Source organism: Perognathus longimembris, chromosome 20 (assembly GCF_023159225.1).
Source record: "Perognathus longimembris pacificus isolate PPM17 chromosome 20, ASM2315922v1, whole genome shotgun sequence".
NCBI lineage: Eukaryota > Metazoa > Chordata > Mammalia > Rodentia > Heteromyidae > Perognathus > Perognathus longimembris.
In genome coordinates this window covers 29,397,192-29,411,948 of record NC_063180.1, presented here as the reverse complement: position 1 = coordinate 29,411,948, position 14,757 = coordinate 29,397,192, and the positions used below count along the sequence as shown (strand labels likewise).

At 45.2% G+C, this 14,757-nt stretch overlaps 1 protein-coding gene across 2 annotated transcripts in view; it reads left to right on the top strand.

Annotated features, from left to right (window-relative positions):
* The window catches only part of Arnt2 (aryl hydrocarbon receptor nuclear translocator 2), a 90,803-nt gene that overhangs the window by 41,651 nt on the left and 34,395 nt on the right, over positions 1-14,757 (top strand). For both annotated transcript variants that reach the window (XM_048368892.1, XM_048368893.1), the window contains one exon: positions 13,936-14,038. In XM_048368892.1, the coding sequence (XP_048224849.1) occupies positions 13,936-14,038 (103 nt within the window). The remainder of the gene's footprint in view (positions 1-13,935; positions 14,039-14,757) is intronic.

Here is a 14,757-nt window from a genome sequence, read left to right as displayed (position 1 = left end):
CCCTTTGATACTCAAAAAGTAAGTTGACAAAGACATTTGCCCTCCTTATATAAAAGAAACTGTGGCAAAAATAGTGAGAAGTAGTATTGTTTTTCATCAGATACACTTATTTTTAATTACTTTGGAATGTTTGAAAAAGCATTGAGTCATTGCTTCCTGGAGGTAGGGTTTAGAGTCAGTAAGAATCTCACGTGAGAGTCATGTTTTGCAAAAGCTTTGGTTAAAAATAGCTTGATTGCAAAAAACCCTCAGCATGATCAAGAAAATTAAAATAGTTTCCTCTAGCTTCACCAACGAAAGACACATTTCCCTCTGAAATGTCATGACTCACACCAAATAGTTAAATAGAAGTTCCATACAGCAGTGAACTTTCCTGTTCATTCCTGTTTCAGTAGAGGCTAATTGAGGAAAACATCTGCATCCAGTTTGCCTTTATTTTTGTAGATTGTTTTCTTCTACTCCAACACAAAGCCTCCTCTGCCAGTTCTGTGCTCAGGCGGTGATCTGTTGAATAGATGGCTTTCAGTTTTCCCCTTTTGGGTGATGACATAAATTACTCTCCAGGGAACTATTTACAGTGTCATTCTGTGACCTTGAGCTGAGTGCACATATTTTGAAAGCCTAAAACCACAAGAGCTGTGCATTATGGGGTCACCAGCGCCAGCTCTTCAGTAACACAGTTCTCTTCATGATATGCTGAGACGTGCCCGCCTGGATTGAGCCTCTATAGCAGTAGAGTGGCCTCCGGTAGCAGAGACTTTCTCCTTTGCAAAACTACGTGTGTGTATGTGCTCAGTTTGGAGTTCTCTTACTTAAGCTGTTCTGGCCAGTGTTTTCAACAGTACAGCTCCCTTGTTTGTGAGTCCTGAGACTCCACAGACTTGTGGACTCCCCCTCCTCCACCCCACAATGGTGGACAAAGAGCTGGACACAGATTCTGCCCTGGGTTTGAATCCTGATATCTCCTCTGGCCTGCCAGTGGTCTTGAACAGCGTCAGGCTCTCTCTCTTACCAGTAGGCTGGCCTCCACTTCCTCCTCAAGGACGTTGTGAAGGCAGAGTCGAGACCATGTCTGACCAGTGGGATGGCCTCCATTTCTCCTCAATGACGGTGTGAAGGCAGAGTTGAGACCATGCCTGACCAGTGGGCCAGCCTCCACTTATCCCTCTAGGATGGTGTGAAGGCAGAGTCGATTCTGTGTCACCCTCCTTCGTCTTCGGTGGAGCTCTCTAAACAGAAGTTGAAAGGGAGAAGTGGAGAGAGAGATAGAAAGGTCAGGGCAGGGTAGAAGAGAAACCAGGCAAAATATGGTTCAGGAGAGGCCTGACATTCAGGGATGGAGGTTGGGACCACACATTTCACAGTTTGTCCTGTTGGAGGATGGGAGCATGCTGGAGTCTGTAGGTCAGAAAGTACAGAGAGGAACCACAGGGTTAGAGATGTGGCTCAGGTGGTAGAGTGTCAGTCAGTGTGTGAAAGTATCAGATACTGAGTTTGAGTGTGAGTCTGGGAAAATAGAAAGCTCTGAGCCATTAGCTGAAGCACCCACAGCAGCTGGAGGAGGGATCCTCGCCTCCACTGGTATAGGATACTCAGGAGGTCTGGTGGGATATCTGCAGTGTCTCCTCACCTCCTTTGCTCACTGAGGGAAGCTGAAGGGTTTCGCTGGTGTCTCCCAGGCTCACACACAAGAGCATCAGAGGTTTTCTCAAGACACCCTGACAAAGCAAGGGTCCAGAGCTGCATCTGGGTTGCTGTGGGTCCCTGGCCCCACCCCTACTCAGGGGTGGCAACAGCCTGATGCACACTCAAGGCCATTCATATTAATGAATGGAAGGAAACCTCTTACAAGAGGTAAGGACACCTGTCTGACTCAATGTCCGCAACTAAACTTATGTCAGCGTATGAGAAATGAAGACTGCAGAAGTGGACAAAACAGACACGGTCACCATCTGTAATATTGCTTCCAGTGTGTCTGTGAAACATGGAGAAACAAGTAACCATGTGATGCACACAGAATAAAAGAGTGTGTTCTCAGAGAGGAGCCTGAGGTTGAAACAGGAACAGAAGATCTTAATTCCCATGTTAGAGGCGGTGGAGTAGAGTAGGGAAAGAGCTCTCTGAAGCAAAGGCTCTTCAGCTAAGAGCAGAAGGATATAAACGAATAAGGATTAGCAATTGTTGGCATCAAGATGATTCTCAGCCATAAGAATAACCCTGTGGCAAGATGGAATGAATGAGTCTGGAGAAGAGACGGCTACTGTGGGGCATGATGAGAGACACAAGCCAACCAGCGACACTTCCAGCAGAGGCCCATTGTGCACTTAGAATTACTCACAGTGTGAAAAACAGTCCCTGAAAGGATGTTAATGTCATTTTTCGTGTTTATTAAGACCTGTCTGGTTGCTGGAAAGGAAATGTGTTTTTGGAATCTAAGAAGAAGGGGGAACTAATATTCATATACTATGTGAAGTGACTTCACAGATATTTCTCATTTAATATTCACAGTAGGCTTTTAAAATGTTTTGACTTTGGAATGCTATCAATTATTCTAGCACAGTCACTGAAGTCACTCCTTTCTCCACTCCGTGTGTGTGTGTGTGTGTGTGTGTGTGTGTGTGTGTGTGTGTGTCTATTTCTGGACCCTGAGCTCTTCTATTTATCCTTGGTAACTGCAGCCTTGTCCTTACCAATGTAGGTAATGATAGTCCTCTACTTTTGTTCTTTTCCACTGTCAGGGATTCTGCCGTTCTGGTCACCATCCTAGTGACACGTATTAGAAGTTACTGTTTGACAGGTTGATGGCTTCAAAAGAGAGGGTGGATCTGCAACTCTGATTCTAATAGAAGCAGACATTCTTCTGGCATGCCTGCCTCCTCTGTCAGCTTAGTTCTCAGTTCCTGGGCTGCTTCCCTACTCTTCTCTACACATCATGCTTATTACCTCCTTTTTCTCTTGCTTCTCTTGTGATTTCTAGGAGAATTTCTCAAACCACTAATTCATTGACTGAGTTTTCGGGAATATTACTATTTACTACATCACTTTGGACATACAGCCCTCAGATCATGAGGTGATCAATGTCTTTTTAAAATTTTTATTTATGAAACGTCTCACATTTGATAAGATAATTTTGTATTTCATCTTATTGTCTTCTTGTGATCTGTAACCTTTCAGACATCTTCCTTTCTTTTAGTATACTGGATCTCTCCTCCATTTATTCATCCTAGATTTCTAGTGCTTCCCAAAATTGAGATGCTTGCAGTCGTGTGCATTTCTTTGAAACAATCAATGCTTTGGGGTCCAAGTCCAGGTGTCTGGGGGCTGCTAGGTGTCTGGGTAGCCCTCAGACTGTGGGGTGGCTGTGTGCAGTGCTTCTGGTTGCCTGCAGATGGCAGGAGTTTCCCCACCTCTCACAGGAATGCTGCCCACAGCAGCCTTTGCTTCTAACTACTCTTGGTTGACTACTCTAAGATGCTGTGATGTGGACCGTGGCCTCCCTTGGCTCAGGTCCTCTTCTTTATTGCTCCTGTGCTTCTTCATTCTGTCTCCAGTTTGTTTATCTGGAGACTTTTGTTAGGGAACTGTTTTATATCCTTCCCAGACAGCCCAGTCTTTGGGCATCTAAAAGGGATAAGCTCGAGAAGCTTTGTGAGTGGCCAGCCCTTATCTAAAATGGTGTCCTATTTGCATACAACCTGCACCATTTTCTCATATTTTTTTTTCTTTGTTTTGTTTTTGTTGCCAGTCCTGGGGCTTGGACTCAGGGCCTGAGCACTGTCCCTGGTTTCTTTTTGCTCAAGGCTAGCACTCTACCTCTTGAGCCACAGTGCCACTTCCGGCTTTTTTCTATGTATGTGGTGCTGAGGAATTGAGCCCAGGGCTTCATGTATGTGAGTCGAGCACTTTACCCCTAGGCCATATTCCCAGCCCTTCCCATATATTTTAAATCACCTCTGAGATACTTGCATTACCTTATACAGTGTATGTGCTGTGTTCTGTAGTTTGAATCTATCTTAAGTATCCTTCAATGGAAGACTGTGTTACAGGCTGATTCCTAGGATGGTGTTGTAGAGCTCAGACAGGTTTGGTGACTGTGATCACTTAGGGAATGGGGGTCTTGTTTCAAGGACACTTCAGGCAAAGTTAGCTCCATCTGAAAAGCAAACCATGAGAGCAAGGACTGTATAAGTGGCTCAAGTGTGGTGGAGTACCAAGTTCCTAAGTTCAGTCATGCATGCATACACACAGAGGACACACACAAAGAAGGGACACACATATACACAGGGGACACACACACACACACACACACACACGCACAGAGGAAAGGAGAGGAAAGTCTTCAGAGTATTAGAAGCATGCTCTTGGAGAGGACTGTGGAATCCCAGTCCCCCTACTCTTGCTCTCCTTACTTCCTGGACATGAGTTGAATAGATTTCCTTCCTCCTCTTGTCATGATGTACTGTATTGCCATAGCCCCAAAGCAGTGAAGCACACTGATCATGGACTGGAATTTTCAAAACTATTAGCTAAAATAAATCGATTTTTCAGGTATTTGTTATAGTGGTAGAAAGCTGATGGTTACACTGTGTCATGGTTGTTAAATTGTATTTGGGAAATAGTGACAAGAGGAAAGTCTGCCCATGTGTATCACAGATGCATTTTTACAAGTACTTTAGGTCCATGAAGGTGCAGATGTGGATCCGTGAATGCGGAGAATGACTTGCTTCTGTCCCTTCCGTGTACACTGGATTTTCAGAAAACCTTCAGTGTTTCTGCCATTCAGCTAAGGTATCTTCCACTGCCACTGTTCTGTATAGGTACAGAATTTTCTGCTAGTTTTGTTTGTTTTTAAATCATTGTATTACCAAATTGCAAAGGAAAGGAGGAATGACTTGAATTTGCCTTCCTGAACTCCCTGTCAGCCTGGCCTCCTGCTGTGCATCAGCCAGCTCATCTATAGCCCAGAGGAACACTCACCCTTAATATCAAAACGCTTAGCCTTGCATTTCTGGCATTCTTATAGCATGATCCCTGAGGAAGAATGTGTTTCTTTAAATCACGCTCCAGCATATTCTAAACAAGATGAAGAATTTGTACTTTTGTCTACAGATTAAATAGCAGAAGATATGTTAGTCATGAAGAGACTGTGAAGTGATGATTTTAAAATGAATAGCAGATTGGAAGGGTATAGGAGGAGGCTTTGGAATAAGAATGCAGGAGCGGGTTCTGGGGCTTTGCTGGGTGCTGAGGTCGCCCAGTTGGCTTAGGTGGTAGAGGTGGCCTGGCTTATGCCCGGTAGTGGGGCTCTCTGTCCCTTGGTTATAATGTCTAATCACCCCCGATGTGCCTGTCTTGGGTCTTCTCATCACTCATGAGAGACCATCTCTGGTGCTCCCTGAACACAATGGCTGCCCTCCTATCATGCGTTGCCTCACTGCCTGCCCACTTGCCTAGTTAGTGCCTCAGTAGCACCTTTTCTAGATGGTAGGGAGAGGGGAGCAGGCATTAATTCTAATAATCAACCCCCTTTGCCAGTTTAAATCAGCCCCATTCAACCAACTTCTTTCTTTTCTTGTTCCATGGCCACAGACTGGACTCCTAACTTAAACCTAGCACTAGCTTCCTTGGTCAGAAAGCAAGATTTAGAGCGTGCTTGCCCCAGAAACATGTTTCTGTCTGACCACAGTTCCACCAGTCTTGTCCAGGAATATGGCGCTGCTCAGCAAACACTGTGGTTTCCATAATTCCTTCTTTCCAGTGTGTGTCTCATATAGACTGGCACTCTCCTGATAGCGGGGCCCCTCAGTCCCTATGTGGGCCATCCTCTTTCTCTGAGTGTCATGGATGGATGTCACTAGATAGTAATGCTCACTTTGTGCATTTTTGTTCCTAAAATACAGCTTACTAACATTCATATATCTAGAAATACAAGTCCTATGAAGTTCCTACAGGCCATTCTGAGGAATGAGAAGTTTTCCTTTGATTACGTGATGTCATCTTCACAAAGCATGTTCACTATTGTCAGCAATGGCAGGGAGGTGTTCTTCCACTGTTTTATGTTCTCTTCTACTGTTTTATGGTCTTACTACTCTTCGGGACTTAACTTTCATTCCTTTAGACCCAGTTCTCCATGAAGCCAGTTGCTGTTGCTCAAACTGCCAAGTTCAGATTCTTGAATTGAAAGAGGAAAAAGGTGGCCAAAGTTCACATTTTGCCTGTGGAAGACTCTGATTGGCCTACCTGGATTGTGCCTAGTATTGGGACTGATCAATATGAAGGTTCTACAATTGGCCCAGCTTGTAGTAAATAACCAAACCTCGGCCAATCACCATCACCCTAGGGGTGGCATCCTATAATACAATGTTAGCTCCTTTCTAGACTTTCATAATAAAGTAAAATAGTGAGAACGATTTCTCGAAAGTACTTTGAGGTGTGTGTGCGCGCGTGTGTGTGTGTGTGTGTGTGTGTGTGTGATGGGTAGATGAGTACCTGTGCAGCACTGCTACACCTCCAATTTGGAGGGAAAATAGTTTGGCTTCAACTTATAAACTGATATATTTGCCACTTCTCCATTTCTGTCAGAAATAATAAAATCTGAGGAAGGTGTTCCTGTCCTCTGTGGTCTGATGTTGGTATGCCACCTCTCCCTAAATGCCTACGTCAGAATTTATCTAGGGTGTTATAGTATTAAGAGGGACTAGTGAGATTAGTGCCCCTATAACCGAGGATTGGAGGAGCCTTTTGCTCTTTCTAGCACATGAAGAAGATACAGCATACTATGTGAACACCAAATCTGTCAGTTTCTCGATCGTAGGTTCTCCAGCCTCCAGAACTGTGAGCAGTAAATTCTGCTGTTTATAAATTACCAAGGCTAAGGAAGCCATTTTGTATTCCAAATGGACTACAAAACCCTCCAGGAGCAGAAAGACTTGCTTGACAGAGCTTATGGTGCTAGTTTGTTCAGGGACAGGCTCTGGTACACTGCCTGGGTCCCTGTAATGTGGTGCAGTGGTTTTTTTTTTTTTCCTGTGTACACAGCTGCTGTGATGGTGAGGGTCAGTCTTCTGAGGAAAACACATTGTTAGTAGAACAGCGACCAAAGCATCCTCTAGCCCCCGGGTTCCCATTTCAGGGGACCATGTTCTTCTGGAACCACATCAAATACTGTCCGTCATGTTTGTTGGTTTGTTTTGTTTGTTTTGGGTTATTTTGGGGTAGTTTTTGCTAGACATTCTTTTCTTATTTTCCTCTGTTGCTATCTTGGTTTTCCTCCTTTTTAAACCGAGATAAGATGTTTTCAGTTTTCTTAAGGATTCTTTTGATGGAATAATTCTAATTTATATTTTTATTTCTCTTGTAGCCTGGGGAGCATTTTTATGTGCACAAAGCCTTCTTTTGTGATCTTATCCAAGACAAACTTCTGATGCTTCTTTTTGTCAAAGTTGCTACTAGCCAAAATAATGCTTAAAAATCAGCTTACTAAAAACAGTTATGCAGCACTCTGACTAAACAACAACAACAACAACAATAACAAAAACAGTTATGCAAGCCTCTCCCCATAGAAAATACTTCTCTGCTTTAGATTTTTTTTATTGTTTTATTTTTTTTCTAAAGGGCAAGTAATAAATACCTATCAGTTTCTATCAGTGTTAATCAACTTTGCCACTGTTGTATGGAAATAACCATAGATAGTGAACACATGCATAGGTGCATCTGTTTCCCAATAAAGCTGCATTTCCAGAGACCGGCTATGGTCCAGACCTGTGCCAGAAGCCACCGTTGCTGACCTTGGCTCCTACGTGTCTTCTACTTTGAACCCTCTTAGAAAAGTGGTATTTAAAAACTTTGAGTTGAATGGATCATAGCTTTTATCCCTCTCTCATGAGTGAAAAAAAATCTGTATGGGGCTGGGAATATGGCCTAGTGGCAAGAGTGCTTGTCTCATATACATGAAGCCCTGGGTTCAATTCCCCAGCACCACATATACAGAAAACTGCCAGAAGTGGTGCTGTGGCTCAAGAGGTAGAGTGCTAGCCTTGAGCAAAAAGAGGCCAGGGACAGTGCTCGGGCCCTGAGTCCAAGGCCCAGGACTGGCAATCAATCAATCAATCAATAAATCTATATGTAGGTAGAGTGCCAAGAGTGGGGATCAAAAGACTTCAATATCAGACCTGAATCCTTGAAACTACTGAAGAACAGAGTAGGAAAGACACTAGAACTTATAGGCACAGGAAGGAACTTCCTGAATATAGTCCCAGGGGCACAACAAATAGGGGAGAGACTCGACAAATGGGACTACTACAAATTAAAAAGTTTCTGCACAGCTAAGGACATAGCCACCGAAATAGAAAGACAGCCAACCATATGGGAAAGGATCTTTACCAGCACAGCAACAGACAAAGGCCTAATATCTGTGATCTACAGAGAACTCAAAAAACTAAGCCCCTCCAAGCCCAATAAACCAATTAGGAAATGGGCAAAGGAGCTAAAGAGAGACTTCACAAGAGTAGAGATAAAAATGGTAAAGGAACATATGAAGAAATGTTCAACATCCCTGGCAGTAAAGGAAATGCAAATAGAAACAACCGTGAGATATCACCTCACTCCAGTTAGAATGGCCTATACTCTGAACTCAGGCAACAACAAATGCTGGAGGGGGTGCGGGGAAAGAGGAACCCTTCTCCATTGTTGGTGGGAGTGAAAATTAGTACAACCACTTTGGAGAACAGTATGGAGGTTTCTCAAAAAGCTCAATATAGACCTACCCTATGACCCAGCCATACCACTCCTAGGCATCTACCCGGCACAGCAGGCCCCAAGATATCAAAAAGGCATTTGCACTTCCATGTTTATCGCTGCACAATTCACAATAGCCAAAATATGGGAACAACCCAGGTACCCCTCCACAGATGAATGGATAAAAAAAATATGGTACCTATACACAATGGAATACTACATAGCGATTAGGAATGATGAAATATTGTTATTCGCAGGGAAATGGTCAGAACTTGAACAAATATATTGAGTGAGACAAGCCTAGAACACAGAAAACAAAGGGGCATGATCTCCCTGATATATGACTGTTAAGAAGGGGTGACGGAAAGACAGTAGAGACCAGGTCTGTGAAACCAAAAACTGATTGTCAAATGGTATTTCCCACAGGACTGGGTCAGCGACCCAACATTATGTAACTAAAACCAAACAACTACTCAACATACCATTCATAAGGAAATGGAAAGACCTGGGGGTCTGATATTACGTCAAATAAGCCAGACCCAGGGAAACAAAGGTTGCACAGTTTCCTTCAGTTGTGGTAGATAGAATATACCTATAAACCTATAAGTAAACACATTGGGCCACATGCAAGTGGTTTACAAATGAATTAACTGAAGCGTAATAGACTCTACAGAGAGCTCTGATAGTATACAGTAATCGTTTAGAAAGACTGGGTCAAAGCCCAACAAATTTTACACCAGAAAATGGGCAATGGGTGTGTGGGGTGAGGGCGGGAGCAAGGAAAAGACAAATGAAGGGCAGAAGGAGCTCAGAATACAGTAAAAAATTCATTGTATATGCAACAAAATTAAGAAAAGTAAGGGAAGGGATAGGTTGAGGGGACATGACCTGGTCAAGATGTGTTGTATTCATCAACTGCCTTGTTAAATGGCACCTTTGTACAACTATTTAAAGATAGTTTTAAAAATTAAACCAAAAAAGCCCACACATGCTAGATGAAAATCAGGGACACTTGCCTTCCAGAGGAGCTGGAGAGAAGCCTCATGCTGCACAGGAGAAACAGCACCGAAGCAGCCATCTCTGAGTCACTGCAGCAGCTCATGGAAATGTGTTCTCTCATTTCCTCATGTTCCATTGCTCATGAGCTGTGCATCTGTGATTTATTTTCAGAGCACACTTTGGAATTTGACAGACTCATTGCTGGCCCTCTACACAACTGAAACCATTTGCCATTTCATAGATGATAAAGCAAGTGACAGTTTACACTAAAAGGGCTGTAAAAGAAGCCGTCTGTGAAAGAGACAGACAGATGTCAAACCTGCTGACAGCACAGTCAGCAGACTCTCAGAGCCTCTTCCACCAGGCCCGTGCAGAACCCTTAGATTGCGCCAGGCCTTGTTATAGAGTTGAATTCTGTGCACATCCTGCTTAGAGGTGGCACTGGTGATGGGGATTTTGATGCTGGTAGAGTACCTGCATCCTACTGAGCCCCAGCTCGTGTACAGCGAAGGCTGCATGCGTCAGGGCAGCTCCAGCTGCTAGTGGGCCCTGTCCAAGACCATGAGTGCCAGCTATTCTAGGACAGAGTGGGAGAACCAGCCCAGGAAAGCACCATGTGCTAATGAGATGCAGTCTAGGGAGGGGCCTGCGCTGCATTGCACATCTTCTCTACCTTCCATCATTTAAAGCAGAAGAGCCCAGGCCTGGGAGGGGTCTTCTGTGAGGGCCTTTTTCATCTCAGAGATAGAGACCCACCAGGCTATCTATTTCAGAGGAATAGGTCTCAGGTCACTTTCTCACATTTCTCTGTTTTATTCCTGTTCATAGCATGTATCTCCCTTCCATTCCATTCTTCCTTTTTGTTATCTCTCACTGAGTAGGATACAGTAGTCTCTGCCTGGGTCGTTCTTTGAGCTCAGACTGACACCTACTGCACAGCACCCGTCAGTGGTGCTGGAGTGGACATTTCTGATGGCACCTGGGTAAGTTGGCATGAAATGTAGGAGTAAGGCAAAAGAAAGGAGGTAACCCAAGGAAGGGAGGACTGGGAGGTGGGCAGAAAGGAGGTGACACCCTGGGGAGAGATGATTGCTCCAACAGTGCCTGGGGCGGAGCCAGGGTGAGGTATGGGATGAGCAGCAAAGCAATTGAGATGAACAGAGGCCAGATTTTATACTTCTGTGTTAGGCTGCAGGATGTGTGTCTTCTTGGAACTCACTAGTGGAGTATGGTGTGACGGTTGGCTTAAGTCTCTCACTTTACCAGTGTGAAAATCACTTTCATATGTATTTTCTCGTATGACCCTGGAAGTGAGAACTTACCCTCCACAGAAGAAGAGGGCTGAGTGCCTAGAGTCATATATATGAGACACCTAGGATCACTTGTGTGCTTTCAGTATTCTGGTGTCAGAGGGCCAGTTGAAGAGGGCAAGACCGCCTGATACAGCTGTCCATCTAGAAAGGTAACCAGGACAGAGCTAAAGATAGTGGGGATGGAAGAAGTACCTAGGCCAAAGGTCCCAGGAGGAATATCGGTGACTGATAAGATAGTGGAGTGAGTTTTTCATGTTTCGTCTAATGAGCACTGATAGAACACATGGGAGCTCCTCCCGGATTCTGTTAGTTTGCATTTTTAACTCATGTAATACTCACAACAACCACATAAGAAAAATCATCATTTCACAGACAGAGAAGCTGGTTAGATACACAGGGAGGTTAGATAACCTTGGTGAGGGTCACAAAGTCACAGAGGCAGGTTGTTCTCGGTGGTAGAGTGCTGGAGTCCCTTGTCTCCACTGGTCCTTTCTAGCTGACAAATGGTGGTGCTAATGACTAAGACAAGGGCTTGGAGAGATAGAAGCTTGAAAGAGGAAGTTTGTGTCTAGAGCTGTGTAGAGTTAATATGTTCGCGAGATACCCAGGAACCAACATGGCTCTTCTAAGAGAGTTCTGGCCATGTTAAGTGAAATGTGCTACTTGCCAAACGTGGTGAGGAAGACCCCATTCAAGGGGCCCATGCCATCAGATCAGGGTCTGTCCTGCACTGCAAGGAAACTTTGTAATGGGGAAAGATACTAGGCTCCCACACCAAGAAAGCAATTTTCTTAAAACTACTAAGAACTCTAAATTACTAAGAAACATCAAGGTTGAAGAGAATTCATGTTAGACTCGGGAATAGAATGCTTGCTGAGGTTGGATTAGGGTGATAATGCATCGAGGTAAGGAATTTTTGCCAAAATGTACTAGCCAGCTTCCATGTCCCTCACAAAATACCTGAGTTAATTATATGTATTATGAGTAATATAACTGAATGATAAAGTGAAAAGTATATTTTGGCTCATGCATTCAGATGTTTTAGTCAAAGAATGAACACACCTGTCAACTGGCCTTGGGGTGGTAGGTGGCAGGGCACACCCACTCACCAAAGGAGCCAGGAACCAGTAGAAGGAAGAGCTCACAGTCCCAGGATCCCATTCACTGTGCCCTGGGGCTTCAGGTCCTCCTGTTAGGCCCCGCCTCACAAAGGTTCTACCACCTGCCAGTAAACACCCTTAGAACAGAGTGTTCAATTTCTGTGAGAATCTTTCTCACACTAGGCTCTCCGGGGCAGAGAGGAACCCAAACAAGAGCAGAGACCTCAGAGGAGGCTCACTGAAGGTTTGGTCCAATAATGAGCACCTTGACATTTTTAGCTTGGAGTCCCAAAGAGGGGGGGACTGGTCAAGATGAGACACAAGATGGAAAAGCGCTGAAAAGTATGTGTTACACTCAGCCAACAGAGCTTGCCCTGCAGCACAGATTACAGCAGCTGCAGTGCCTGAGGGCAGACCTCAGAGACCTCAGACAGGCTGACCTCAGAGAGGAAGCAGAGGTGCAGACCCCAAGTGTGAACAAGGTTGTCTGGCCACAGATGGAGACAGACAACAGCACCTCCAGGGTTAATGAAGGGCTCTGTTTGCTTTCTTCCTAAGATGAAAGATGAAAGCATAGGTATCTGCCATCCCAGAGGACCATGCGGAGATAATCACAGACAGGAGAAGAAGGTTCATAAGGAGGTTTATTAGTGGGGCCATAGTTCCCACGGGAGAGGGAGCTACATGGCGTCTGCACCTTATCCAGGTGGCAGTTTCTCTCTAGGGAGGTAAAGGGGAAGTAGTTAGGTAGTGAGTAGGAGTGATTCATTAGGTATGGGTGGATCTGAGGGCTAGTGGGAGGAGCTGAGGACCTGAGGCTAGGGACATGCTAACAAAAGATATGTCTGTCATGGTGTTAAATACTAGAAGAAGTAGACATTAGAAGTTGCTAGGTGGGAGAAGGCTAGTGGATGCAAAAAACTTCCCCCTTGGAGGGGTTGTCATTTCCTCTCCTGACATGAGAACACGATGGAGGACAGAAATTGTGGCAGGGAAAAAGAACACTTCAGCAACAACATGTAGATTTCTGACTTGGATTTCCAGGTTGGTGGTGATGTTTGTGCTGGTGTTTAGGACATGTTCTGGAAGGAGTGAGTGAAGCCACCTTTGGGGTGCAATCATCTGCTGGTGTCATAGATTTAACCAGCAAAGGAAGTAAAGGTGTTTGTGGACGTGCAGATGTAGGGTCACCAGCATCCAGAGTCATTTCCAAAGCTTCCGATGTAATACAACTGCATGAGGGATGGAGGAGCAGAATGAGAAAAAGTGAGAGTCCAGAATGGAGGCCCTGAAGAATGACCTACCTGGCAGATGGAAAAAGAGCACAGAATGCTGGGTAGGAAGCCCAGGGTAGCAAAGAGTTTTGAGAAGGGATCCGTGTGGACGTGTAAACTCCAGCAAAGCAGTTGGATAAAGTAAAGGGGGAAAATGTGTTTTGGATTTAGCCATGAGGAAGTCATTGGCGACCTTGGCAGTCACTGCAGGGAGTCGGGGAAGAGACAGCCAGAATAGAGTGACTTGAGGCTCTGGAATCTGGCAAAGCAGAGCCAGCGAGTGTAGATTGCTCTGGAAAAAAAGAAGAAAAAAAAACAAGACATTTTGAATTGTATGGATTTCATCACTCTGCAAGTTTTCTGCCAAAGAATGTTGGGAATGCCAAGAAACAAACAATCGGTGCAGCCCCTCTTGTCCTCATGTGGTGGAGCCTTGGAAGGCTTCTCCCACCTCCCCAGTTCTGTCTCCGGATCTCAGGCAGAGGCTGGTGGTAATGACCTTCTCTCTTTCAGGCCGGATCCTGGACCTGAAGACGGGGACGGTCAAGAAAGAAGGGCAGCAGTCATCCATGCGGATGTGCATGGGTTCCCGGCGCTCCTTCATCTGCAGGATGAGGTCTGTTGGACACAGCAGTGCCATGGCTGTGGCTGGTGTGCTCCCTCTGATCTGCCATGCAGAGCCGGACGGACCTGGCCAAGGTCACAGGGGGAGATTGCATTTCTCTCCAGTGACCTCAGCCTGCTTGTTCCATTGTGCAAGTGTGTCCTTCTTCTTCCCATCTGTTATCCCCCTCTTTTCTGCCCATTCTTCGATCCACACCTGGATGTTCACAATTCTCCTGACTGTTTCCGTGTCCAGCCTTTCCCATCAGGGCACACCCCTACCTCCTAGTTTCTCCCACCGCCCAATAATGCTGTCAGATTATGTGTCCATCGCTAGGTTAATCCATGGATGAGATCAGAGCCCTCATGATCCACACCCCAAACCCTATGATTAGACGCTGGAGCCAAGCCTTTTAGAGGACATTTGAGCCTTATGGGGAACAGTTCATATATGAACCATAACAACTCAAAAAGTCTTAAAGACTGAGGCTGCATCACTTGACCCCAGAGTGGAGCTCAGCAGGAACTGGACCTGCAGGCAAAGGCACAAGGCCATCGTCTACCTCCCTCTCCTCCCCCTCCTTCTCCTTCTCCTCCTCCTCTTCTTCTTCCTCCCTAGCATATAACACCCAGCTTCTTCTTGAGCCCCAGTCTACAAGGCTAGAAGATTCTGCACTGGTCTTAGTTTAGCCCCAAATCAGCCTTCACTATCTGACCTCTCCTTTCTGTCAA